Source organism: Stegodyphus dumicola, chromosome X2 (genome assembly GCF_044657685.1).
Source record: "Stegodyphus dumicola isolate Sdum_Otavi_A_Nest chromosome X2, ASM4465768v1".
In the NCBI taxonomy this organism is placed as follows: domain Eukaryota; kingdom Metazoa; phylum Arthropoda; class Arachnida; order Araneae; family Eresidae; genus Stegodyphus; species Stegodyphus dumicola.
The window spans coordinates 50668562-50681860 of NC_140781.1; the positions used below are offsets into that span (position 1 = coordinate 50668562).

The 13299-nt window shown below is 33.8% G+C and overlaps 1 protein-coding gene across 1 annotated transcript in view; it reads left to right on the forward strand.

Annotated features, from left to right (window-relative positions):
• Positions 1-7414: 7414 nt before the first annotated feature.
• Positions 7415-13299, forward strand: part of LOC118191223 (uncharacterized) — a 94400-nt gene continuing 88515 nt past the window's right edge. The window contains exon 1 of the mRNA XM_035362023.2: positions 7415-7588. Coding sequence (XP_035217914.2) covers positions 7499-7588 — 90 coding nt within the window. The 5' untranslated portion in view covers positions 7415-7498. The remainder of the gene's footprint in view (positions 7589-13299) is intronic.

Genomic DNA, 13299 nt, shown 5'->3' on the forward strand with positions numbered 1-13299 from the left:
GGAGTGCAGTGGTTGGTATATTATTTACCAAAATCTGTACCTCCGGCATAGCAAGATTTTGTACTACGACTGTTTTTAAACAAATTTCTGAGGGGTCTTCTGTCCCACTCGGTGACCGTTGCCCCATCTCGATCACCGGTTTGCGTTTAAATTCTGGTTACCTGCCGCCTCTTTTCGCTGATTTTTATATCCACCGCCCTTAGCTTTATCTGCGCTCTTTTTATTAAACTTTTCACTTTTTCTCGTCTGCCGATACGCCTTGTACTGAACTTGTGGTTTCTTTTGGGGAGTAAATCTTGAGTACTGGCTAAACGGACTTGCGCTTTCTCTGAGTTTCTTCTACTTTGAAATTTCATTGCAAGCTGGAATAGAATTTCCAATGTTTGCGGATTACGCACTTCGAGAAAATCTTGCGCTGACGGTAGAAGACGTGGCAGAATTATTTCAATAATTTCTTTATTGGGCTTTTTTCCGTATAATAGATTAAAAATATGAACTTTTCTTAAAATGAATTCCGTCAAATCTTCGAAACCGCCTTGGTATTTGCTATATAATTCTGATTCAAGCTTCGCACGATCTTTAACAACTGGAAATGCTTTTATTAATGCAGATTTGAAATTTTCCCAGTTATATGATTCAGATCCTGGGTCCCCCAACAAGAACTTTCCTATAATCTTCTGCCAGCTAAGGGCTTGACCTTTTAAGGCTGTCGTAGCGATGATCACTTTTTGTAACTGATTCACAGGGTGTAAGGTGAAATGTAGGTCTAGTTGCTCCAAAAATGTCAGGACTGAGCCCTTGCCATCAAAAGTGGCTGTTGGTTTCATGGCTGCATGCAGCGTTTCCACGAGGAATCCAAACCCTTCTACTGGATTCGTGGATGTTGTAGGGACCTGAAAGGTCGGAGGAGTCAACGTAAACTTCCCGGATTCTAACGACATGGTCCGTTTAGAATTCTTTTCGGGCGCCAATTGTAAGGTACCTCACTTTGGAATTCTAAGTTAATGTTGGAAGTGAGGAACCTAAGAACTGATAAGCGAATAATCGCTAGAGTTCGATGACAGGAAACAACAAGAGAGAAGGGTAACTAACCCTTTATTATTTCGATAAGATTTAACAAAACTCCGCCTGGGAGTATACAAGTAAAGTCCGCACTTTGGACTTGAACTTAAAAGACTAAGAATTAAACTAAATAAGTATAGCCAAAGCTATCAAGGTTCAATTAGAGTTGGCTCCTTAACTTATTTTACTACGAAGCTTAGCAAGGCCCTGAGTACGGCCGAGCGTAAAAACAGCTTTGAGAGAGAGAGCGGCCAGAAAGGCAGACGCGCGTAGTTCAGAAACTCTGATTCTCTCTCTCTCTCTCAATAACTTCGTGGTTTAAATACCGCTCCTTCTCATTAAATATTCAGCAAATTCCAAAACTACGTTCTGGCCGGAGGTAGTAAGTTGAAGTTAAGAAGTTGACAGGAAAGGAACTTTAACTTAAAATTTAACTGTTAATAAAATTAACATAATTCTTACAAGCTAATGAAACGAATTATAGTTACAAAATTATTTAAATATACTGAAACTCTGCAGCCTAAAAACTTGTTGTAAATTTATGATTTAAATATCGCATAAAATTGTAATTTGTCAGTGGAGAAATAATAGTGAAAGAGAATACACGTTTTATATAACTAAATAAAAAAATTCTGCAATTCAGCTTCCAGAGCCAAATTTTCGATTCACTGATTTTTTATATTAATAAATATTCATTCAGCATTATATATTAAGCAACAAATGACTAATTTGAAAAATAAGATTGTAATGAAAGATTGTGTTGATTTACAAAAGATTTTTGTTCAAAACGAAATATTTCGTTACAAAAATATTCAAATAGGTAAATGGACTATAAATATAGTCCTTAAATAGTTTTTCTTTCATCCAGTTGTCAAATCTAATAGTTCCATCCTTTTTCTGAAAGAAAAGATAATTAATAAAGAGAGAAATGGAGAAGACAAAATAGTATTAAAAGCCAAACAATTGAAAAAAATATTGCAAATATACTTTTTAAAAAAAATATTTTTAATTAGAAAGAAGGAAAAAAACAGCTGTTAAATTAAGAAATATAGTTAAGTTTTTAATAAGCTATAATAACAACTCAGATTTTTAATACACTTTAGAAATTTTGAGAAAATACGAATTGTATTTAAATACACTGCTTACCATTAAAATTGCAACACCATGAAAGAAAGCGAATACAAAAAAGATATTTATTGTACGTAAAGATTATGGCAGTAAGATAAAAGGATTAAATTTGTAAGCAGTTTGGGGGTTTACCAGAGGGGTGAAATTAGTACAAACAGCTGCCACCCTTGGTATCTAAAACGGCCCTTACCGGGTTAGGCATGGAGTCGAACTGGGCTTGGATGACAGAAACGGGCATCTCATTCCGTGCTGCTTCATGTCTATGCCCCACTTCTCAACCAAGCTGAAAAGGCGTGGAGGGCCAGTCTCTCAGCAACCCATGGGTTCAATGGTAACAGATCTGGAGGCCAGAGCAGCAATCAAATACCCTGTGTATTGGGGGAAAGTCAGAACAGGACGTGCCGCATGGTGGTTTCTGCTGCACAAGGCTAGATTCATAAACAGGGTGGACACGGTCAAATAACAGGATTCATAAAGTAAAAGCATGGCTTTGTGTTATCGTCCGCGTTTCGCAAGGCACAGATGGAGGGTTCGAATCCCAACCGTGGGGTTATTTTTAAAACTCGTGCAAATACATGAAATGTTTTCATTAAATACTACTACATTAAGTCAAATAATACAATCAATTAAAAGTAATGAATAATAACTTGGCCAGGACTCACGAGAACCAATCAGAAAGCGGCGTTGTGAGTGAGACTATTGCCCTTTAGCGGCCGTTGCTGAATTAAAAAGAAGGCACTAGAAACTTCTACTACGAAGATCGCATTTTATTCTCGAGTGTCAAGATGTAGCATGTATCTGCATGTTGCAATCACGTTGCCATGACGTCAGAGCAGCCATTCTGCGCCAATAGATAAGCACGATTCTGTGAAGCTATCCTACTCAAGAGAATCAACGACTACATAGAAAGCAACAACATCAGCAGACCACACCAGTTTGGTTTTATGAAGCAACTGTCAACAACCAACCAGCTCTGCCGAGTATTAGAAACCCTCTCCGAGGGAATGGCAACAAGCAAGATCACTGGAGGTCTATTTTTAGACATTGCTAAGGTTTTTGATCGAATTTGGCTGGATGCTCTCACCTACAAATTACACGCCGTATCATTCTGGATGCTTCCTAGGCTACATCATCAACATTATTAATTCCTACCTAACCGGTAGATACTTTGTCGTTCACATTTCTGGCACAAATTCCACAAGCTATGCCATCCAGGCTGGCGTTCCACAAAGGTCCTTACTTGGACCCATACTTTTTAATATTTACGTGAAGGACATACCATCCACATACGACACAGCATTAGCTATGTATGCAGACGACACTGCAATTCTAGCACAAAGGGCATTCGTAGGTCCAGTCATTCAACGATTACAAAACTACATCCATACATTAGAGACTTGGCTTATAAAATTTAAAATTCAAGTAAACGTGGATAAAACACTGGCCATTATGTTCACCAAAGAAAGCAAATTCAAGAAAAATCTCATTTTTAATGGCACCCCTATTCCCTGGGCCAAGCAGGTCTGTTATCTTGGGGTGATCCTTAGCAAAACTCTTACATGGGCCTTACACATTACACCTATTATCCAAAAGTTTCGAGTTCGTAAAGCCAAACTATACCCTTTAATTCTCGAAACAGTGTTTAATCTATTGACAACATTTATAAGTCCGTTCTCCGTCCATTACTATGTTATGCTAGTTCAGTTTGGGCTTATACCAAAAAATGTAATAGGAAAACCATTTACAGATTTGCCAAAATTCTGTTCATAAGCAAATAGTTAAAGCGGAGTGGTATATCCGGAAAAATAGAATTCATGAAGAACTGGGTATGGAGCAGCTACGCTCACATTATTATAAACTTGCTAAAAGCTTTCATGAAAGATAAAAAACAATTAACAACCCGGCCATTTAGATTTGCAATTATGACTACAATGACCTAGCAAATATGGACTGGCCCATGACCCAAGTGAATGTATATATTATGTAATATTTATTATAATGTCTTTACGGTTTATGTTAATCTTCTCTTATTGTATCTGCTATGTTTATTGTATCCTTTAATCTTACGTTCATAGAATGTATGTCTTACTTATCGGATTCAAATTACCAGTGTTCGCCTAACCTTGCCGCATTCATTTGACATCGCTTTACACTTTAATTAGCAATTCCTAACTTCTGGCTTAAATATAAATTCTAAATTATTAATTATTCCTTTTAACAACTTTATTATAAAAAACAAATTACCTTAGATATCTTTTAGGTTATTTCATCGTACCATTCGCAATTTGCAAAGTGTTCTACAAGTGGTGGAGCCTTGTCGCTCAGGTAACCTGGTGTACCAAACACCGTAACACAGAAAAGAAGAGATAAGCACGAACATGATTACGACACAAACACGGTGAAACATGTGGCCAAAGAATCTGTAACATTCTTTGATGTGGCTGAGGTAGCAACAGCAAGATAATCCAGAATGATACGGCGTAATGATGTCAGGAACAGGATGCAACGCATCCGGTGGTGACGCTTGAGCCACATGTAACGTCATGTGCTACTCGGCAGATCCTCCCCCGTGAGGCTCAGAGCTTTATGACCCCAAAGTGACATATTTTCCCTACTCAATACCAAACACATAAGAAAAAGGCTGGGAAGAAATGGCAGTCAGTGTGCTATGAATGTCATACAAAAACAGAAGTTTTTTCTTTTAGAAATGTGCTAGAAATTGAATGATCTGCGAAACAATATAGTTAATCGAGTTAGTATATAGTTACAATAGTCAATATAGTTACAATGCGAAACAATATAGTTACTTTTGATCTCCATCTCAGCACTTTGAAAAAGTTTAATAATCATAGGCTGTCATGGCGATTTTGTACTGAAGTACATGGTGTTTATTTCTAGCAGTTTCTGTAAAAGATTATCTTTAGTTCATTCTTCTTGCAATTTAATAATCCAATGAGTTAAAATTAGCCTAAACAAAAGAAAACAACAGTAAAATATAAGTGTGATTTTTTACATCGGAGTTTGAAAACATTTGAATTGCACTGTATTTTAGTAGAGAAAAAGATGACCGTTTAGTGCAGTAAGAACCAAAAGCTAACGAAGAATCAACTGCTTTTCACAGATGACGGTGTATGTGTTGCCTCCGCTTTCCAGGCATAAATACACAGCAGTTCGCTAACTTGGATTCTCATCACAATTTTGAACTGAAAACCCACGTGTCTAACTGCAAAGTGAGTAGTATAAATGCTTAGTTTTTGCTGTATTCGTCTTTACGCTGTATCCTAGTGACAAAAAGAGTCTAATAAAAACTGTACTAAACGCATTAAAAGTTTAAATTTGCACATAAAGGATTTGAATGCATAGTTAAAATGAAATTTTAAAGATTATTTTTTTGTATTCATTACTTACTATTTCCTATTATTTTCTGTGCAAATTCAACAGTAGAGAAGGGATGCTTTAGAGGAGGATTTCATAGGAAACCTGACTCGTGTTCACGTAACGTGCTTATTCACAAAGCCTACAGACCGTTTCTACTGTTGTTTGCTCCGATTGGTTAAAACAGGAGACGTAGGGTTACAGAACCTGGTGCTTGGTGACTTTTGGTTCATTACCTTTAGAATTTGTATTTAAGCGTCCTGTATCAAAAATTGTGTAAAACTCACCAGAGAAACCGCAGCTCAGGGGTAATGAGCGGGGAAAAAGTTCTGAGACTTCTAGATCGCCGGTTCTATCCCCGCTCGTAGCTTTCATAAACTCTGCTCTGCATAAGAATTTATTTTTATTTTAACTATATTGAATGACTTCGTCATTATTTATTTGTGTGCGGTGTTAAAAATTAAACGCCTTTATTTTCTCTATTTTTGTTAATTTTTCTTATTTTTATTTACTGGTGTGTACTCTTTGTAGAATGTACCAGTAGCAAGATTACGATCCAAGATCCTGAAAAGCGTTTCAATAAAAATAGCGCATAATGGCATAAAATATAATTTCAGATATACTTACTTTTCATAATTTAGGTAAAAAAGAATAGGTATCCGACGCCCTTAAATGTTTACTGAATGTTTTCATTTGGTTTATTTTTTAATATTCCTTTATTTGTATAAATTAATGCGCTATGGAAATTTACACAACAGGCTCTTTCTAACAGAAATGACGAAAAAGTGCATATGCTATCTCCATGTAAACACCTTTTTCTTGTAAAACAATTACGTACTTTTAAAAGTTTAAATTCAAATACAAATAAAATATTAATAAGATCAGTAAGTTATATAAAATATATTCCACGCAATTTCTCCAAGCTTTCATTCATGAACTAAAAAATATCGAATGAAATAAACGCTGTTTCCGTTTGTTTGGCGTTGATTACCACGCCTACAGGGCGATAACTCGCCATTCCAAATATGACCGCCAAGCAGATGTTTCATCCAACGAGAGCAGACCTTAGAGAAATGAAATGGTCTGTAGGCTTTGTGAATATGCACGTAACGTATGGCGAAAATCATGAAACTCATATACACACAGCCGCTGGTATTAATCACTCGTCAAAGTCAGCCGCTGGCGAGCCAGCTTTGGTATCTAATAAAGATGTCAAATAGTAGCGTAAAAAGTGTAAAATTTTCTGCAGATCATGACAAAGAGAAAAGATAATTTTCCCTCTTCAAACAGGCGGATAAAAGAAAATGAATGAATCTAAAGAAATAATTACAATTTATGTACTCCAACTTTTGTATTATTCAGTTTGTTTCCTTATATTACTTTTATTTCTCAGAGTTTTACTGTCTGTAATTTTTGACAAATTATTTACAAAATTTGGCAAACACGCCGGAACAAAATTTACAAATAAGAACACAAACACGCCTCTTCAAAACATAAAAATTCCGCCGGTTTGCAGAATTTTGTTGTTCTTGGAGAAGAGGCACTTATGTCTGATCGCTCTCGCAAGAGCTAGAGCACTATTTAAAATCTGCGCCAAAATAAGGTAGATTAGATTTTGCCTAATTTTAACGATTATATAATAGTAATTTATGTCACTACCAAGTCTTTAATATAGTAGAAAAAAATAATCCAAAATTTTTGTAATCGTGTGACATTAAACTTTAAAGTACGAAACCACATAACCTTAGTAACACAACCACATTTCTATTTTTTGCATTTTCTCCAACGGTTATGTAAGACATTGAGCGAGCTGCAATTTTACGCATGCGTATTTGTATCGTGACGGCTGAATAACTAGCAACATTGTTATGTATGTATGTTACAGAAGCCGTCATCTTGCTGCCGTCTAAGGGCTGGCGCATAATGAATTTCTATGGCTCTTTCGCCATCTGTAATTGGCGAAAAGTGCATCTATTATAATGAAGACCGATGTAATTTTGACGAAACAAGGTTGGAAAAATCGGTAATTGAAATCTTCGAAGTAGATGTTTGTTGTTTTCGAACCTTGCAACATATGGCGGTATTTTAAATACATTGTTGTGTTGCATAGCTTCTGTCAAACGCGCCGCCATGATCTGTCATGTATTAAAACAAGAAACGGTGATACCTGGTTTCGGTTTTCTTTGTCTACGATTGTAGGTATATTAAGATTGGTACATGTAGGAAAACCCAATAACAATTCTTGTATGTTTGTGTTAAAATTAAAAAGTGTTTGTGTCATAAATCCATTGAACTGAGGAAACAGTACATATAAATTATGTATATAGTGTTTTTTTTAACGCGGTTTTACCGCATGGTATTTATATGTGTCCTATTATGTAGTAGAATGCATTTATGTTATTTTGAAAGACGTCAATAAAATCATTGCCGTACACACGAATCACAAATAAAAGCATGATGTGTTGATACATTTGTGAACTTGAGAGGGAGATTTTTTACTTTGTTGTGGTTTATGTATTTTTGTATTGAACTAGATTTCTTGGTTTCGTAGCGAAATGTATTAAGTACACTAAAAACGTTCTTTCTGTCAGTAAGAACTAGTTTTTCAGTCTTGGTGATGAAATTCTGTAGTCCATAGCTTGAGAATTGATGTTGAGACATGTTAGCATTTATTAATATCGCAAGTTTAAAGTGAAAGACAAATAGTGATTGCATTTTGGGTTGTTGGTTATAATTATGAATTATCATAGGTGTTAGATTAAATCCATTTATCATATTATATCAGAATATAAGTAGTAGTCTTTTTGCATTATTGTGTTGCACAATTGTGATAATATGTTTCTTGTCCAAACATCATTCTCTAGCTTTACCTTGTTTAACTATAGTTTATTTTGCAGATAAATACTGATTTTTTTAGTTGGTTAACAGACAGTTAATTATAGACTGAACTTAAAAATTAAGATTGTTGCAACATTTTAGAAAGAGTGGGGTAATGTTATCTATAATACTTTGTAGTAGTTTTTAAAGCTTATAAGTGACATTTGTTTTTAATTTAACATATGTTTTATGTATATTGTTACTTCTTATTTATTAGCTTTTATGGGAAATGAGTAATAAATTAAATGTATTGATGATTGTGCTGTTGTGAGTTTCATGATATGTATTTATCTAATTTTGTTTAGTTGCAATATGTACTTAATTTATGTATAGGGATATAAAGAAATTCGAGTGATTTCACTTTAGGATAGTGATAAGATATGTATCCTTTAAATTAGAATTAGATCGATATATATGCGTTTCTTATTGATTTAGGTAGAAAAAATGTTTACATTTGTTCCATTATGTACAAGTTTTTTTCTTTAAAGCATGTATTTCGCAGAATGATAATTGGGAAGAAAAGTATGATTTCGGAGGACTGTGAAATTCTCTTAGCTGTCAAGCAATTCTTGCCACATAGTGTCAAAAAGGATTAACTTATTAGAGTGATTTTATTTCCTTATTTATTTTCTCCCAGATCTGCACTTAAATGGCTAGAAGTCATTAAATTATCTTTTTTGTGTTTGATTAAATGTAAATTTTATTGAAGTAATGATTGAAACAAAGGCCAATTCATACCAAAGATGAGTATGAACATTTTTGACCAAAAAAAAAAAAGAAAAAACTTATGTTTAATTATTAATAAAAATAAAAATGAAATTGGTGCTATTTTAAGGAAATTTTATTAATTTTTTTTAATATGAGAAAACACAGAAATTATTCAGAGCAATGATTTGTAAACTAATACCTTATGTATCAAAGTGAGCTTATCCAGGTATTTTAATGATATGACACAGAATCTTTGATCTTTTGCAGTGTATGCTGTTGCCCTAAGGAAAAGTTTTCCCTCCTTCCATGTCTAACCTAATTTAGAGTATAGAATGAACTTCCCACTATTTCTGTTTGCTCACTCAAAATTTCCTCACTTTTTCTGTTACTTTCTGTTGCTATCACTGTTTGTTGTAGTCATGATACTATTGCACATGATAATGATCTGCTGTTATTGTACTTTTTACAGCATCAGAGTGCTCATATTTTCTTTTCTTCCACCCCTTTTTTGGTCACCCTTTATTATAATAATTGTGTTCTGAATATAGAAAACACTTATAAAATGACAAAATCAGATTGGCTTAGACATCTGTTGCAGGAAGACAAAAGTGATCTAAAAAAATGGTTGATTATATATGGGCTGGAACTAAGTAATTTGTAATAATTAACTCCAAGGGCTATCTATGTAAAGGAAGCGAAGCCTTTGTGAAAAATTTTCTAAGGGAAATTCACTCATGTTCATGTTACACATAGAAAAACCTCAAAAATACCCATGCAGCCAAGTTTTTTTTTTTTTTTTTTGGAGTCAAATAACTGTTGTTCAGTGATCTTAACCTTCAGCCACTTGTTGACAGGAATTTACATAATTTTGTAACTTAATGTAACTAATATTCATCTAATTTGTCTGTGTAATTTAATGCTCATGAACTGAATTATTAAACTTTTGAATTTTGCATAGAAACATTAACTTCGTTGGAAGAGAGGAAAGTAGTGGCATACAGTCTTATCATTAATAAATCTTTTGATGATTGCTTCTTCCCAAGGCTGTAATTTTAACCCTTTGATGCACGCTATATTATTTTTATTATATTTAAACTAAAAACTCTAGAAATTGAATATTGTGATCCTAGAAACAAGTAATATATCAATTAAAAAAAATCTGCTCTTGCCCATTGTTCTGTGAGTGGTGGTCGCACTGTGAAACCAGCGAACGTCTAGGACTTTGAAACTTACTGGGGTAGTAGGAAAAAAAAACTTTACCTTTTTCTGTGCGCATTCCCAATAAATCAAGAAATTTACGAATTTAAAAAAAAATGTATGTAAGAATTCTTTTTCTGTGCGCATTCCCAACAAATCACGAAATTTACGAATTTAAAGAAAAATGTATGTAAGAATTGCATTACATGTAAATGTTTTACATTATTTTACAAAGTAAATTGTCAGAAAAAATTAAAACATAAACTTTTATGTAATTTTTCTATAGCAGTGAAAATATAAGTACCTACATAATAAGGACGTTTGGATAAATGGATAAGAAACTCGGTAAGTAAACGAAAACGAAGGACACAGAATAAAAAAAAATACGTTTTACTCAAACAACACCAGCCAATACCGCGCAGTCGTTACTTTCACTGCTTTAGATACATCCCTCTCTCCACTTTCTCCCCACACTTCTCTGAAATAGTATCCTCTTTCGCATACTTTGTCAAGGTGATTGTGATGTTGCATTCCAAAGCTTAGCAAATAATTTTACGGGTAGCAGCGCAAAGCAAATTATAGTATTTTGGAAGGGCGTGTATATATATATATATGCTCGGAGCAGTTAACGCATTGGCTGAGCAAGGCGTATATATAAAGGATTAAAAAAAAAAGTAAGGATTAAAAAAAAAAAAAAAAAAAAAAAAACTATGTTTTTTTTTTTAAATTTCAAAGAACACATTTTTTTTTTTTTTTTGTGACACTGTTCAAAGCATGTTTTGTCTTTTCGGTGCATGCGTAGACCCACATTGCACATTTCGCATATGTATCTTGTTCTAAGACGTTTCTTCCTTGTGCTACAAAATGTACACTGCCTGGATCTTCTAAATTTCACTGGTATGTGTCCAGTGTTATTTAGTTTCTTTTTATTTGGCAAATGAAATTTGTGGTTTTTTATGTTAAGGGGGGCTTAGTCTTTTTAGCTTTGGTACGGATCATTTGTTTCCCATTCATATTTATTTTATTTGTATTTCGTCCCAAAATATTTTAAATTAAAATAAAACTTTTACACGATTTCTATTTTTAATTATAGCAAAGTATATTTATATTAAATTTAAACCACACCAAATAATTTATAAAATCACAATACTAGCTTGGGAAGCAAGTGTGTTTAGGTCAGAGAAAAATCACTGGAAAAGAAAGACCTTTTCACTGAGCAGGTGCATGTATTGTTTAGTAATAAAATAACTCTGTGATTTCAAAGCTCCTTATCTATATCCGGGCAGAAATAAACATTCCTATTTGAAAAGCAAGCAAACGCCATTGTGAAGAGCAGTGGTTTCAAGGTGCGACCACCGAGTCTCTAGAAGATTGTGAGCATTGTGAGACAATGCTCTAGTGGCGCAGTGGTCGCGCCCTGAAACCGCAAAGCAAATGCCATAAATATAGGTAAGTTTTTTTTTATATATATGCAGTTTAATTATTGCAATTTTTTTTATTGTTCATGATAGAAATCATGGTGTGCAATGAGTAACCTTTGAAATTTAAAGTTGTTTATATTAATAAAAGGAAGTTATTTGGTCTCATTGAAAACGAATTTTAAAAGGCAGCTGATTTGAAGTACTAAGACTTAAAACATGTATGATTATGCAGTCATTTTGTGTTATTTAGAGGTAAAAGACCAGTAATCAATTGATTTTCACTAAAAAATTTCGGAAAAAGAGGAGAAAAAAATTCGAAAATTGGTGGTTTCAGGGCGCGACCGCTGCACATCAAAGGGTTTAATAGCCTAAAGTACTGATAAGTATGTTGTAAGTATTCTGTTGTATGATTCTGCAGTGTAACAGAGAAAATATAAGTTAACCTGAATATTTTTGAATGATTCTGCACTTGTAACAGGCATTTTTTTTTGTTTTTTTTTTTTTGGATATAACCCTTGTAGAAGGAAATTTAAAGCTTTCTAAGATTCCTCTCTCTTTCGTATTCCTTAACCCCTTAACTGCCGCGGAAAACGTACAAGATTCGTTTCCCAGTTCCACGGTTTTTCACACAGGCACGCGTAGTTATGTGATGTATTAGGAGAAAAATAAGTGCAAGTTTTACTTTCCAAAAACTGTTTATTTTCACAAAATAAAGAATAAAAGAAAAAAAAAAAAAAATGAATGCACAAAATTTAATGTTTTGTGTAAAAGTATAATGAAAAGATGAAAGTATAATAAAAATGATGTTTTTATAATAAAAAAGATCCCTAAAATGGAGTTTTGTTCAATTTATTTTTAGACCCGTAAAGTGTAATATCAGGTTTCAGTGTAAACCTTGTGAAATCAGTATGCCTAAAAAAACATATATTTCTTCTGAACTGGTTGAATGCCACGATTTTGTTCTTGATTTTTCGTTTGCAAGGTGTTGGTTCATATACTCGTCTACAAAATAGTTAGTTTCAATAACAATATAAAACATGAGTAGTTCATCAAAAAATAATTCAGAAAAGATAAAATGGGTTTGAAACATCTGTTATATCTTTCTTTATTCCTGGAACCTACTACAATAAGTAAATGAAAACAGAGGACACAGAATAAAAAAAAAAAAAAAAAAAATTACTCAAACAACACCAGCCAATACCGCGCAGTCATTACTTTCACTGCTTTAGACACATCCCTCTCTCCACTTTCTCCCCACACTTCTCTGAAATAATATCTTCCTTCGCATACTTTGTCAAGGTGATTGTGATGTTGCATTCCAAAGCTTCGCGAATAATTTTACAGGCAGCAGCGTAAAGCAAATGATAGTATTTTGGAAGGGCGTATATATATATATATATATATATATATATACTTGGATTCTGCGCCCGGGGTCAGATGCCCCTCCCTTGCCCCCCTCTAGCTATGCCCCTGTTCGTCGCTTTAATTTTCTGTATATATATATATATATGCCTGGAGCAGTTAACGCATT